The sequence below is a fragment of the Miscanthus floridulus genome, chromosome 8 (assembly GCF_019320115.1).
Source record: "Miscanthus floridulus cultivar M001 chromosome 8, ASM1932011v1, whole genome shotgun sequence".
Classification (NCBI taxonomy): Eukaryota; Viridiplantae; Streptophyta; class Magnoliopsida; order Poales; family Poaceae; genus Miscanthus; species Miscanthus floridulus.
In genome coordinates, this window is record NC_089587.1 from 198,262,876 (window position 1) to 198,279,038 (window position 16,163).

At 42.2% G+C, this 16,163-nt stretch overlaps 1 protein-coding gene and 1 pseudogene across 1 annotated transcript; both read right to left on the bottom strand.

Moving 5' to 3' along the window:
• Positions 1-672: 672 nt before the first annotated feature.
• Positions 673-10,099, bottom strand: LOC136477884 (peroxisome biogenesis protein 19-1-like). The gene is made up of 4 exons (XM_066476140.1): positions 9,746-10,099; positions 9,379-9,655; positions 5,247-5,563; positions 673-885 (listed from the first exon to the last, which is right to left on the bottom strand). Exons 1-4 carry the CDS (start codon positions 9,880-9,882, stop codon positions 840-842), a joined length of 777 nt encoding a protein of 258 aa, XP_066332237.1. The 5' UTR covers positions 9,883-10,099; the 3' UTR covers positions 673-839.
• Positions 10,100-10,936: 837 nt separating this feature from the next.
• LOC136477887 (probable trehalose-phosphate phosphatase 1) lies at positions 10,937-15,740 on the bottom strand (annotated as a pseudogene).
• Positions 15,741-16,163: the final 423 nt, after the last annotated feature.

Consider the following 16,163-nt stretch of genomic DNA (forward strand, 5'->3'; position numbering starts at 1 on the left):
TTGTCGTCCATCCTTCGAAAACGAAAGCGATTTCCATCGATAGGAGCGTGAAAATCATTGATTGCCCAAACAATCGTCATTATTATGATCTAACTTTAATTGTCTTTATAAAACACATTAGTCATAATAATCTTATGTCATCATTAATCACCGAAACCCACTAGAGCCCTAGATAATTTCAAGTTTCATTCCCATGAAGCTCTCTATTCTCATGAAACTTTCATCATTTCTCTTTTCATCGATATAGTGTCGTATCAGCGATTTTAATGCGCATAAAACTTCACGAAACCCCAGTGAGAGTAGCCTAAGAGCCTCGCAGCTTACCGCTGTCTCTGGCAACCCATCGGTCGCCACCACGCGTACTTCGCGAGTCGCCCATCCCATCCGTCGTCGTCGACCAATCGCTAATGATGCTTACGAGTTACGATCCATGCACACCCCGGAGTGGTAGCAATTTTTTCCCGAACAATCGAGTGTTAGCAAATGATAGTCCAGAAATGAGTCAAAAAAACGGAGGGGCTTTGAAAGGTAAGGTATGCACTCATTGTATAGGAGCGACGGGAGTGTTAACGCCCCGCCCGGCTTACCCTATATTCGGCTTGTTTGGCTTCTTTTTTTAACCGGAATAGTATTTTTCTCTCATAACAATTCAGCCAGTAGTACATTAAAGAATATAGCTTCCAGAACCAGAAAGAACATTGAACTCATTATATATTTGCAAGGCTTTACAGATTATCCAGATGGAAATTATCTTGAATCTACTAAAGCCAGAAGGGGGGTTTCGTACAGGTAAAGAAAACTTCATGGAATTTGAATCCCAAATGAAATTCTTTTGTTCTTCACATTACGCAACAATTTGGTGCTGATTCAAGCATCTCAGGAGACCTGTAATATAACGGAACCATAAATAGTTAGACATGGGATGTCATTCCGATGCGTACCATATATCATATGCTGTGATGAAGATATTAAGATGACATAAGGCAAAACATCTACTTTGTGAATATAGTGCAACGGCGTGAACTCTAGTTATATTATAATAATACATTGCCACAGATGGAATTCGAGCTAAGCTAAAATTGATACTCAACTACGTCTATAACCATCCGAACCACCAATATTCAGCTTGCCATGTGCTACATAACTGTTCATATTGCTAGTCAACATCAATGACTGACTAATTTGCCATAAGTACAATCACCGAATAGCAAAAAAATGGCAGTTCATATTTTTTAAAAGAATTTGGACAAAAAAAAAAAAACCATCCCACCTACTGATGGAAAAGTGAAAACTTTGATCTACAGGACAGCTACTTTCATTGTCAAACAGGAAAGTGGAGAAGACGTTTATTTTTCTTTCAAACACGTTAACTTCCGCCTATGTTGTCTCAACATAGCAGGTCCCAAACCTTGATAAAGGAGGAAGGGTTGTGATAAGCATGGCGAAGCCAACGTTAAATCTAGCAATTCTAATAGGAGATGAAACCCGAAAGAAAACCGTTGGGGCGTAACCCTCTTAGCGACGCGCCATATCGGAACTCCGGGTACGGTGTTAAATGGGTAAGGGCCGGGTCGACACCCCCTTGGTGACGCGTCGTGTCGCGATCTGGGCATGGTGTCAAGTGAGCAATGATCGGGTCGTCGCTTCCTTAGTGGAGCGCTACATCGGCGTCCGGGTGTAGTGAAAAATGAGTAAGGGATCTTCACGTCTGAGTCGACGGGTGCGAAGAATAAGAAAGCTAGTCGAATCAACAAGGATCCGTTTAGGTAGTTGGAATAGTAGAGTCGCTTACAAGTTAAGAGAAATTAGTTGATACCAGCGACTAGGAGGCGTGTAAATATATTATGCGTTCAAGAGACTAAATGGAAGAGTCAGAAGGCGAAGGAGGTGGACAATACAGGTTTTAAGCTTTGGTACACAGGGACAGTCGCGAATAGAAATGGAGTAGGAGTTTTAATTGATAAGAGCCTCAAGAATGGTGTGGTGGGAGTGAGAAGGCAAGGAGATAGGAATTATCTTAGTAAGCTTGTCGTTGGTGATATGGTCTTGAACGTAATTAGTGTGTATGCCCTCCAAGCAGGCCTCGACGAGAGTGCTAAGAGACAATTCTAGGAAGACTTAGATGGCCTGATTAGAGCTGTACCTAGTAGTGAGAAGCTTTTTATAGGAGATTTTAATAGGTATGTAGGTACTACAAGCGCAGGTTTCGAGGCAGTTCATGAATGTTTTGGGATATGGTAGTAGGAATCAGGAGGGGGAGGAAGTTCTAGACTTTACGGTAGCTTTTGACCTGATGATAGCCAACACTTTTTTAGAAAGAGAGAATCTCATCTAGTGACCTTCAGTAACAGGACAATACTCTAGCCAGATTGACTTTGTCCTCGCAAGAAGAAAAGGCAAACGAGCATGCTTGGGTTGCAAGGTGATACCAGGGGAGTGTGTTGTTTCTCAACATAAGCTTTTGGTGGCAGACTTTCGTTTTCAGGTACGTGCCTGTAGAGATAAACAAGCTAAGATTGAAAGAACAAAGTGGTGAAAATTAAAAGGGAAGACATCAGAGGTATTCAGGGAAAGGGTTATCAAAGAGGGCTCTTGGAAGGAAGAAGAGGACATAAACAACACGTGGGAGATGATGGCAACCAACATTCGAAAGATGACCTCAGAGGTGTGTGGAGTAACCAAAGGAAGTGGAGGCGAGGCTAAAGATACTTGGTGGTAGAACGAGATAGTCCAAAGGGCTATTAAGGAGAAGAAAGAATGCTATAGACATTTGTATCATGACAGGAGTGTGGACAACATAGAGAAGTATAAGGTGGCAAAGAAGATTGCAAAGCAAGCTATAAGTGTGACAAAGGGTAAAGCGTACGAGGATCTTTACCAACATTTGAGTACGAAGAAAGGAGAGAATAACATTTATAGGATGGCTATGGTTCATGAGAGAAAGAAAAGGGACTTCAACCAAGTTAAATGCATTAAGGATGAAAGGGAACAATAGCAAGAGTATTTTGACAAATTGTTCAATGATGAGAATACGGACACAACCTTTCAGTTGTATGACTCTTTTGATGACACTAATAGACCCTTTGTGTGGAGAATCCAAGAATCTGAGGTCAGAGAGGCATTGAAAAGGATGAAATGAGATAAGACGATGGGACCGGATGATATCCCAATCGAGGTGTGAAAATGCCTCGAGGACAGCTATAGTATGGCTAACCAAGTTGTTCAACCATATTTTTCGATCGAACAAGATGTCTGACGAGTGAAGAAGTATATTGGTACCGATCTATAAAAATAAAGGGGATATTCAAAGTTGTACTAATTACCGGAGAATTAAGTTGATAAGCAATACTATGAAGCTATGGGAGAGAGTTATCGAGCATCGCTTGAGAGCAATAACACAGGTCTCTATGAACCAATTTGGTTTCATGCCCGGAAGGTCAACCATGGAAGCTATTTTCTTAATAAGACAAGTTATGGAGCGGTATAGGGAGAAGAAGAATGACCTACACATGTTTTTTATTGACTTGGAGAAGGCTTATGATAAAATACCAAGAAATATTATGTAGTGGGCTTTGAACAAATATAAAGTCCCAACGAAGTACGTCGGACTCATTAAGGACATGTACAACAATGTTGTGACTAGTGTTCGAACAAGTGATGGAGACACGGATGACTTCCCGATTAGAATAGGACTATATCAAGGGTCAGCTTTGAGCTCTTATCTGTTTGCCTTAGTGATGGATGAGGTCACAAGGGACATACAAGGGAACACTTGGTGTATGCTTTTCACGGACGATGTAGTGCTAGTTGAATGAAAGCCGGACAGGAATGAATCAGAAACTGGAGTTATGGCGGGAGACTTTAGAGTCCAAAGGTTTTAGACTCAGTAGAACTAAAACTGAAGTATATGAGATGTGACTTCGGCACTAATACTTGGGAGGAGAAAGATATTAGTTTGGAAGGTCAAGTAGTGCATAGGAAGGATACCTTTCGATATTTAGGATCAATGCTACAGAGAAACGGAGATATTGATGAAGATGTTAGCCATAGAATCAAAGCAAGGGTGGATGAAGTGGCGCCAAACATCTGGTGTCCTATATGACAAAAGGGTACCACAGAAGCTAAAAGGCAAGTTTTATAGGACGACGATTAGACCTGCTATGTTGTATGATGCAGAATGTTGGCCTACGAAAAGACGACATGTTCAACAGATAAGTGTCGCAGGAAATATGTATGTTGCGTTGGATTTGCGGTCATACAAGAAGGGATCGAGTTCGGAACGATGATATACGTAATAGATTAGGGGTAGCACCAATTGAGGAAAAGCTTGTCCAACACATGTTGAGATGATTTGGACATGTCCAACGGAGACCTCTAGAGGCACCGGTGCGTAGTGGAATCCTAAGCCAAGATAGTAACGTGAAGAGAGGCAGAGAAAGACCGAAGTTGACTTGGGTAGAGGCAATAAAAGGAGACTTGAAAGGATAGGAATATACCCAAAGACTTAGCCTTAGATAGGAGTGCTTGGAAAACAGCTATTCACGTGCTTGAACCTTGATTGCTTCTGCTGGGTTTCAACTCTAGCCTACCCCAACTTGTTTGGGACTTAAAGGCTTTGTTGTTGTTGTTGTTGTACGTTAAAGCGAAATCAATGTTCAAATGCAAGAACATGATGTACATGCCATTTTCTTTGCATAACCCATCTTTGTAAGTGCTATAGGGTTGCTCCTGTGAGGCTGTGATCCAATTATTGTCACTACAGGGCAGTGCCAATAGTTGTACAACTAAAAATTCACTAGCAAAAAGATAATTCACATTTGAAAGCATGGTGACTAAAAGTTAAAAATGCATTCAAACTATATCACCATCGATGATCTGAGTGATGTGAAACATTTCATAAGAATTTTTTTAACCACATGCCGTCCTGATATTTCAAACTATCTGATTTTTTTTACAATCTCTACTTATTCAAATAATAACAAAACCATAATCCTTATTCCTTAGAGGCATATCCATACTCTAGAGAAAAGTCTAGGAATAATATTCTAGTAGGACCAAGCCACTATGTATTTAGAACATTGTTGGACCAAAAAAAACCAAGATTTATCAAGAAAACGCATCCTAGGCTGTCTGAAACAGAGAGAATATAATAACCCAACAAGCCTATTGATTAGACTTCTTTTGACATGGACATGCATATAAAATTAATGGCAGAATGGTTTACAGGAAAGACATGAAAAACTCACAGTTGTCCCAACTTGCTTAGATCCAGATCAGGTACAATATCTTGGACAAGATCACTGGGGGGCTGACCACAGTCTTGCATGTTTTGCATGATGTCAAAAATCTTAGTCATGTTGTCAGGATCATTTTCATAGACCTTAATAAGATTCACCATGAGTTCAAGCTGATTATTATAACGCCCATATTCTTCTTTGCTTATCTTATCTTTATTATCCTCCAGCCATTTTGGATATTTTTCCACAATGTCCTTCATGGGCTCATGAAGAATCTCCTTGGACAAAAGTTGCTGCATCATTGTTTCAACAATAGAGTCCATATCCTGTGGATGACAAAAGAAAATAGCTCATAAATATACAGGTCCAAAGTGAAAAGTGGGGAGTGGATCACACGTTCCACATCAATCATTGAAGAAAACCTCAGCCTTTTAGTTTTAGCTAGTGTAATTATCCCAGGTTCAATGATGATAAGGTTTCACCAAAACCAAGAAGTTGCTAGTGGCACAAAATTGCATCCTGGTAAACAGTGTGGACCAATCAAAGGGCTAATGGACTATTGAACTGCAATTAAATCGGGGTGATGGTTAATGATATATTATGTCCTTAGAATCTATCATCAGTTGCAATTGCCAACTAATCAAGAGCATGTAGTTTTCAGAATCCATGACCATAAAATATATGTTGTGAAATTTACTTTGTAAATTAACTATGCTCTAACATCAAACAGTAGTATGATAACTCCTTCAGATGAGATATAAAAGGAAGTGAGAAATATCTAATGTTCAGTCACATTGAATGCACTTCCCATAGTACAATAAGTAGCAGCCTTGGAGTTACTTCTGATTCACTTAGAGCATCTCCATCAGCTATGCCAAAGACTGGCCATTGCTATTTTTGGCCCCAAACCCAAAAAAAAAATGATGCTCCAGCAGTCACGGCTCATGACATGCAACTTGTCCTCGCTGTTCACACGCCATTCAGTGAGCTTGCCATGGCATATTTGGCTGGCCAGTAGCACCTCACTGTCCCAACATCCCACACCCTCCCCGTTCACGCGCTGCTGTTTGCCTAGCGTTGCTGAGCCTCTATCCCCACATTCCATTGCGCCGCTCAGCCCCTGGCTCTGGCACAACTCAGCCATGGGGCACACGGTTGTCCATTGGTTGTTCATACTCCATTGATGCCAAACTATTTTCTTTCTTCCCTTCACCAGATCAAAACCATGGCGTGCCGAGAGAGAGAGAGGGAAGAGAAGTAGCTGAGAACAAGGAACAGACCTAAAAGACGAGAAGGGGATGACACAGAGAGGATAAGAATGAGTCAACAGTTGTGCTTCTAGTTATTCGCACTGACGATGGAACCTGCAGCTTTGGGTCTTGTCAGTGGCTAAGTGATGCAATCACGATACTTGTGTGTCAAGGATATTGTTTAATTCAAGTGCAAGATTTCAAATATATATGTTGTTCAATGTGTTAATTCCAATGCAATTTAAATAATGGAAGTTTGAGCCGTTGCGAAAATTAATATATGTTATAAATTATACCCGTACAATCTAGCGGTTACAACTAATTTGAATACTCCCTCTTTTCCAAATTATAAGTCATTCCGACTTTCTTGGAGAGTCAAAGTATCTTAACTTGACCAAATTTATATAATAAAATAATAACATTTACGATACCAAATAAGTATCATCAGATTTTTCATTAATTATATTTTCATAGTATACTTAGTTTGGCATCATAAATCTTTGTTATTTTCTCTATAATTTTGATCAAACTTGAGATGCGTTGACTCTCCAAGAAAGTTGGAACAACTTATAATTTTGGACGGAGGGAGTATCATTTAAGTGTAGGATAATAGGATATGCGGAGTAAGATTTGGAGCAGTCTGCAGGAGTAAGGAATAATATGGAGAGGAATCTTTTGAAATGGATAGCCAGATGGAGATATGGAGGGTGAAATTTAGAGTGTCTCCTGGAGATGCTCTTATGCTAATTTCATAATAAGATAGGAACTTTTTGTACCACAAAGGCTTTCTTATATCCTCTGTAGCACGGATACGTCAATGAAGGGTTGTATCGCGTATCGGATACGTATCCGATACGGATACGCCACTGATACGGCTCCGACACGTATCCTCCAAGTATCCGATTTTATTTAATTTTTGGAATATTGAGTCCGTGACCTGATACGTATCCACCTGTGGGATACGGCCCACCCAACAAGCGCTCCTTATCTCCCCATCCCGACGCCTCGCACTGTCGCAGCTCGCGCCGCCGCCTGTGCAGGGGTTGCGCCCCGCTAGCCGGCCGCCGGCGATGAGCCTCCACCCCTTCCGTGCCATCAATCAACTTCTCCTCCTCCTCCTCCAAACTGCCGCGCCGGTAAGCACCCGCCAGTCCGCCATAGCCATGGCCGCATCGCTGCGGCCTACGCAGGGCATGCGCCACTGCTCGCCGGCCACTGGCGACGAGGCTCCGCCCCCTCCGTGCCATCATTCGACTTCTCCCCTCCTCCAAACTGCCGCACCAGGGAGCACCCACCAGTCCGCCATGGCCGCAGCCAGCTCCCGTGATGCAGGGGAGAGATGCAGAGGAGAGGACGATTCAACAACAAAGCAAGCTCCTGGTGACATCCCATGAGTACATGTATGATTGCATGTAGAGTACTGAACTAATGATAAGTGATTACTCAAGTTAAGACTTTCAGAATTTTAATTTGCATTATTATTTATTTTTTAATAAATAGTAAAACGTATCCGCGTATCATGTTTTCTGAGAAATTGCTTGTATCCGCGTATCCGTATCCGTGCTGCATAGCTTATATCCCATAACTGGAGCACAATATAAGCAGAAACCCTATTGCATATAGGAAGCCACATAATCTTATTTGTGCTGTCTTACATGTATTGACATTCATGAATGATAATTGTAACAATTTCATTGCATGTTTGAATACAGGGTCAGGGTAAACTGTAGCATGCTTATACATCAATATAATTATCCAAGACCAAATTGCCAATGTACAGCTACAGATTCTTTTTCCCATTGGACTTATCAATTTATCAAATGGCTGTTTGAGTGATTGTAAGAGCATCTCCAGGAGTTTTGTAAAACAACTCCCTATTTTGATTTTTTTAGCAAAAAGGGAAAAAAGTGTCGTCCAACAGTTTGGTAAAAGAGCTCCTTAAAAATAAAAATTTGTCATCCTCTCCAACTCATAAGTTTCTGCAGTCAAGAGGAACTCTGTATTCGCTCCCCGTCCAGCATTTTTCTCAGTAGATCGGAGTAAATTAGGATGCATGAGTAAATTAAGAAAATAAAAGGGTTCCAGATGAGAAAGCAGTAAGCGACAAAGAAACTATTAAAAAAGTTTTAGTTGGTTAGAAACAGTTCGGGGTTCGCAATGCAAAGTCGTTTAGGAAGCTATTATAGAAGAATGTTGGAGAAGGACAAAATTTAAGGTTCCTATTTCTTCTGTTAACGTTTAGTATAAGTAAACTATACTGAACTCCAAGAGACGCTCTAACACATCCAATTTATAAATAGTAAATTAGTTAGATCACTACTGCAGCTGCTCACAAGCTGACCTCTTTCCTTCCGCAGGTAGCTTCATTTTCATTTCTCAAGTAAAGAGTCTTAAAAGAAACCTTAATACATCAATGCACACCAGTACTAACCCCCACCGCCCAACCCCACCGCGCAGACATCAAAAGCAGTATGACAAAACCTTTCAACACAAAACATGAAATATCCAATGGTTCAGTCATACTCCCAATTGCAAATTATAGTTCAGTTTACATTTTCCCTAAGTCAAACTTTGACCACGTTTTGAGAAAGAAACATAACATCTACAGTTCAAATAAATGCACTATCAAGACAGATTTCATGGGAAATTTAATGAAACTAATTTGATGTTGTAATTTGTAAATGTTGGTGTATCTTTCTAAAAACTCAGTTAAAATTAGGATAAGTCTGACATATAATTTGGGGCAGGAGGGAGTACCCACAAGCTTCAAGTAATAAACTATAAGTACTGTTTCGAAGAAAAAGAAAAACTGTAGATACTATAGTGAACAGAAGCAATAGGATACTCCTGCCAGTAATTTTCTTTAAACAGACAGGCAAGAGAAACGGTACCTGTGCCCCTGCGAACTCCTCGAACTGCTTGACGAACTCCTCCATCATGGCGTCATCGTCCAGTGACGGGACACCCCCAGTGGCCGTCTCGAGCCCGCGAACAGCCTCCCGCGTCTCGCGCGTCAGCTCCTCGAGCGCCTCTTTCGCGCACGCTCCCCTCGGCGGCGGCGGCTGCTTCCCCGCGCGGCGCTTCGGCGCCTTGGGGTCCGGAAGCCCCAGCCCCAGCCCCTTCACCGTCCCCTTGCCTCCCGATCCTGACCCCGACGCCTCTCCGGCGCTGTAGAGCGAGACACGAGAGCCAGTGATTCGCTCAAAGTCCTAGCGGGAGCAGCTTCTGGCTCCGGCGACGATAGGACAGAGGCAGTACCTTTTGGGGGCGGCGGAGGCGGAGAGATCGAGGCTGGTGAAGTCGTCGAGCGCGCTGTCGAGGAGCTGGTCGAGGTCGTCGCCCCCGTCGGCGGCAGCCGGGGCGGCGGAGTTGGAGTTGGAGTTGGAGGAGGCCATCGTTCGAGCTGCCGCTGGCCGCGACGGCGTCGAGGAGCTTCCCCTCCGGATTTCGGGCGGCGCGGCGGCGGCGGCTGGCCAGGCGTGTCGTAATTCGTTTGGGATTGGGATGACGCGTGCGATTTGGGGTTTGGGCGTGAATAAACACGCGGGGGAGAAAGAGGAGGAGCAGAGAGTCGAGAGAGCACACGGCCCGACGGGCGGCCAGCCGGATTCATTTTTCTGGTCGGCAAGCAAAGGATGAGACCGCTCGCAGGCCGCAGCCGTCGGATCGTGATCCTTGCAGCACATAGCGACCGATCCAACGGCGGCTGGGTACGCCTGGATCAAATTCGGGAAACAAATGTTCTGACTTCCGAGCGCGTCTGAACTCTGAATCTTCTTACTCGTAGCAGTGCAAAACCACTTCAATTGCTGTTGGCTTTCACCATTCATCGCAAGACCCCTGTCCCTGTGTTCCTTGCCATGGAACCCTTCGCCTTGTTTTTAAGCACTACACTTCAGCAGTACTTTTAAGTGAAAAAACCGTATTTTCTCTCACAATAAATCAGCATAAGCAATAGCATTAGCCAAATTTCAAGCGAAACGAGGTCGTTTCAGTTTAACTTGGCAGTTGGCACAGAAGCATTTAGTAGGCTAGCAGCAAGCAAGCATCAGAATGACAGAATCCCACGGTCAAATGCATTACTTCTAAGTTTTGACACGCGCTTGAACTACTTTAGCGGTACTTTTCAGCGAACGAACAGTGTTTTCCTCTCACAATAAATCAGCATAAGCATAAGCCAAATTTCAGCGAAACAAACAGGAAACGAAAATCGTCCCAGTTTTATTCAACAGACTGAACAGGAAGAGGGGCCTCTTGTCTTGCTTACAAATTACGGTTGCAAGAGGATGAGACAACCACAGTGATCATTTCTCCGTGGCGAAGAACACGTACAATAAAAAAATGAAAAAACACATGAAAGAATGAGCCACCCGGTGCGTCCAACTCAACAAAATTGCCGCCGCACGAGCTACAGTTACTTTACGCCTTCTGGATCCAATCATCGTGTTTTCAGTTTCGTCACAGTGAGTGCTTCTTCCATCTCACCAAGGAATTGAGGAACCCCATCACCTGTGTGACAAGCAAACGCAGATTAGAGTCACAAAGGCTACATCGAACGAAACCGACAGGGTAGAAAGAAGTGCTAAGAAAGATCACGAGAGATTTACTTCAGATGGGTCTCTCAGCGAGTAGAAGGCTTCAGTGTCCTTGGGCACCTGCGAAACTAGGATTCCGTATCCACATTTTCGCTCTCGAAGTACCTGGACATAGGCAACAGAGAGTCGTTTTAGAACGCCTCAAACATGCGAGTGAGATGCACAAGCACAACCGCACAAGTTCCCTAAGAAGATGTAGCAACCTTGAAGGCGTCTTCGTCCGTTCGATCATCTCCGATGTAGATAGGAATCACATCTTCAGAGTCGTTTAAGCCGAGTGATTGAAGCAGAAACTCGACAGCCTTTCCCTTGTCCCAGTCGATCACTGGACGAACGTCTAAAACCTGCAGCATTGCAAAAGATTTTTCGTTAAATCTTGGAGCAATTATCAAAGATTTATGACAGTCGTAGGAGAACGGTCTAGGCTCCTACCATTCGCCCAGTTGGTTACTTTGAGACGAGGAAAGGCCTCCAAGACTTGTTTTACCAGTCCTGCAACCACTTTCCAGTCCTGAAAAACAGTAGCATAAAACTCTCAGATAAATTTGCTACTACTTCCCTGTAATAGGTGTGGTCTGATGCATCCTAGTAAGAGGACGTCTGAAACCATCATCCATTTCTCTAAAAAAAGGTAAGAGGCAGGAGCCCTGAAAGATGAAAGTTAGCTGGCACACAATTTTACCTTCTCTGCTACGTTGCGGTAATGTACAGATACACAGAACTTGTTGTTCTCAACCCTTGCAGCCTTCAATTCCACTCGTGACCTCCAAGAGGGACTTGGAAACCTATTGAAGAAGTGTGGCTCAGCATTAGTACGAAGATTTGATAGATTACCCATCAAGAACAATAAGAGAATTCCAGATAGATCAAGTAGAGATACTGCGACATCTGGACTGAGGAATGCAGTTTATTGGTGCGGTAGTTATAAAATAAACACACCTCATCAATCATAGGAAGAAATTCACAAGCAGGTTGGAAGAGATTGGCTTGTTTGCACTGCAAGTGGAATTCAAGGGACTGTAAGTATTGTGCACATAACTGTATGCCAGTGAATAAGGAAAATGTTGAATTCAGTGCTATGAGCAAGAAGGCCTCACCTTTTCAGTAGCATGTGCTGCTACAGATGTTACTATGTCCATCCCATGACTCCCAGCGTAGTATAGTTCCTTCAGTTTTACAAATTCAAACACCTACACGAAAATGAGAAAGTTACATAATAGATGTCAGATCAGACAACTTGCATATGACTAGTGTCTTCAGGTTCATACAGTAATACATGCAAACCTATAATTGCTCAAAAAGAACATGCGAAAGATATCATTAGTACCTTCTTACGGGACCTTCCACTGACAATTGCAGTAGGGAAGTACTTTGCAACATTTCTGACAGTAGCTCTCATCTAAGAAGGTTTTCAAACAAAGTATAAGCAGTTGTTCATTAATCAAGTAATGCTAAGTACTTGGAACAGGCTGTTCTGATTTACCACAGGGGACATGAATGCTTTGTCGGGATCGTCAACGATTGGCGACAGGGTACCGTCGTAATCCAAGAACACAGCAATCCTCCTGCCTTGTGTATTGGCTACTATCTGCTTGAAGGAGGTCAACGCAGAAGGGCATTTTGACTGCAACATCAGACCCCATGAGTAAACCATACATTCATGTTCAGAGAAAGTACGTCGCCGTGAAGTGCATAATGCAACTTACCAGCCATGCATTGTAAGCAGGATCTTCGTCGAGAGAATTATCTTGTCCAAAGGCGATATTGTGCTTCCTGCGAGGCGACGAGGATTTCATTGCATCTAGCAGGCCATTAACAAGGACCTCCTCGATTTTACGCCTACTGGCGCTCATACTAGGACTGGAGCAACCTCCAGACATGACTGAAAACGGCATCAGGTTTGATGTCAAGCCTCCCAACAGCGGTGGGCTTATCGATATCGGATCGGTGATAACAGGTGAGCTGCTGCTCATATCCATTGGGATCAATGAAGAGAAGAGCTGTGGGGTAGAGTGTTCTTTTGTTCCCTGAACTGAATTTAGCCTACTGTCTTGTCGATGAACAACCACTTCTTCAGCGTTTTCTTGTCGTTGCAGGTGTGGAGGCAGTTCATCAACAGCAAAATACCTGAGAACTGATGATCAGAGAAGAAAAAGATAATGTCAGAGAAAGTGCATCAACTCTATGAGAAAGTAGTTTAGGTGGCTTAGCATATGTTCTGAACCTTCTCATGTTCAGAACAAGGAAACATCTATATCAGGAATCCGGAGTGCTTCATAGGGATGGACATAAAAGTCCAGCTCTATGGCACTTTGATATTCAGAAAGTTTCACTGCACATAGTTAAGGAGAAACTGAGCAAAACACTTGCAAAATTAAAACCTGTTATCATCAGCGCAGTTAGCTACTTAGCGTAAGTTAGTAACATGCACTCTCTCCTATTTTATTCTTTATTTTGGACGTTAACAGTTTAACATGGTACTTGTTTTTTTAAAAGGACGGCAAGAGATTTGTCGCGATTTTTATTAGATGAAGAAAGAGAAAAAAAAAAGAGGATTAACAGACTCAACCCAAGGGCACTTCAGCCAGGGTCAAAAGAAACCCCAAAATAAGAAAGCAACGTATCAGGTGCAAACCAATCAACATATGCAAACTTGGAAACTAACAATCAGAACCACTATATGATGATCCAATGGATGGTGTGAGAGGTGAGATTTTTTTGGGTGGGGGGCTTAAGCGCAAAAAAATCTCACCTCTCACCCCATCCATTGGATCAGCATCTAGTGGTCATGATTGGTAGTTTCCAAGTTTAGACAAGTTAGTTGGTTTGCACCTGATATGTTGCCAAACAAGAAAGGAAACCGTAAACCACCCCAAACCGAAAAATGAAACGACTGAAGCGTGCGTGTAATACACACTTTTGACACAGTTTTAGGGGGGGGCATATATTCTGGAAAATATAACATTAAAAGCGTGATGTCATAGAAAACGTGCTGTTGATGGAAAATCTATTGAAAAATGTTTTATTTCACAAGTTAGATTCATTTGTTGAAGTTTTAAAAGGTTGACTATACATACATTTTACAATCAATAAAGAAAGGAGGTAGCATAATTACATGTTCGCCTAATCACTAAGGCCATGTGTGCTTGGGCCCATAGCTAGCTTAATGTCTTGATGAGTGTTCTGACCTAGAGTTATGGTAGGTAAACCTAACACTATGTTCAGAATGCAATTTAACTAGGTGCGACCAACCATGCAAAAGCAATTGTATTTGCTATAGTTAAGAATATATGAGAACGTCAGCTGTACTATGTTATAGCAAAAATGTGATGTAAGCACAAGGACGCAGTGTAATTCGAAACAGTAAACCGTAACACAGTTGGTCATTTGCCATTTAGCCTTCATTCAGGTTAAACGGTGTGTAAACGGACTAAACAACGATTTAGATGAACAATACAGGAACGTCATGCTGCAGATCTTTATTATTTGAGAAAAATTGTCATGGAAACTTTTAGATAAAGAAAATATTTTATGAATTACTTGCAAAATATTAGGTGAGAACGTTGACATTGACTTTTTTGAGAGAACAGACACGCAGAGAAGAATGAAAACAACCACTCGTTATTCGTTAAATGGGCACAAGTCGTTGTATACGCGTGGTGACAAATCATAATGCCCCGTTCGCTTCGCTGAAAAAAAAACTGTTCCGACTGATTTGTTGTGAGAGAAAAACACTATTTCGGCTAAAAACACAAGCTGAAAAAGACAGATTGCATGCATCCGTGCGGCATGTGCAGAATGAATTTTATCGTCAAGAGGTCAAGAAGAATACTAGTACTAGACTCTGGGGAGAGGCAGGAACAGGTCAAGAAAAGAGAATGAGTGAATGACCCCTTCTTTTCAACGAAATGAAAAGAGAAGGAATGACCCGGTGCGTGCCTTTGAATGCAGTCACGCAGAAGCAAAACAACAGCATCTCTCCCACTAGGGTAGCTGTAGATCCACAGATGGTAAGTTGTTCCAAGAACTGTTGGGGGTGGCTTGAGTCCTCAAAGGGAATCATACGTTGCATTTGTCTCTAGAGGTGGGTCTGATGAGCATCAGGTCCACCTGTAGGTGACAAAGACACAAGTAAATCGATCCCATCCCGCCCCCCCCCCCCCCCCCCCCCCCCCTCTAATTAACAAGTTCTGGCCATGAGATATTTTAACGCAATTATCAGATTTGACACATTTTTGTAGGCTTGTGGCATTTCACATATTATCTACGGACCTACTGAGAACCATCAAATAATTGAGCCAAATTCTCCCCACAAACAGAAATAATGCATCTCTTGTTTTGCAGGAAGGGGGGCACTGTAGTCTGTACACTTTTTGTGCCCAAATTTTGCAGAAGAAAAACATGAACGAAATCCCAAGAACATGGGACAAATATTGCATACCAAAAGGAAATAATCAAGACGGCCGAAATTAAAGAATCCTAGAAGAAGGAGATGCATACCTTAGTGAAGGGCTTGAATTGCACACCAGATGTGTGTGAGGCAACCCACACAGAGAGGAAGAGGAGAACGGAGGACAGGAGAATGGCGTCGATGCAAGGGGCTATATATAGAAGAGGGTAAGGGAGGAGGAGAAGAAATCTTTGAAGAATTCAATGACGCCTCTGCTTGTTTTGTTACGGGGTAATTGTTAGGAACCCTCCGCTTGGAGTCCACAGGAGTCTACTTAGATGGTTTTTATATTATAAACTAAAATGTTTTGTGTTAAATGATCCTAAATTTTGACAGTTTACTATCTCAATTATCTAATGTTCTTTTTTGAACTCACTCAATTATCTAATGTTAACTCTTATAAGCATAGGCATATTGACTATATGCACCCGCATAATTATGGTCGTGCAATCATGTTAATATTATATTTTTTATATGAATTTTCTAAGAAAAAATATCAGAGAAAGACATCATTAGTAAATATGTACGAATTTTTTTTGAATGAATATGCATGTATTGTTTGAATGTGTTGAGTTACACCGAAAAAATGATCTGCGTTTTTCAAATACAATTGTGTCCTTTTATAGTTATT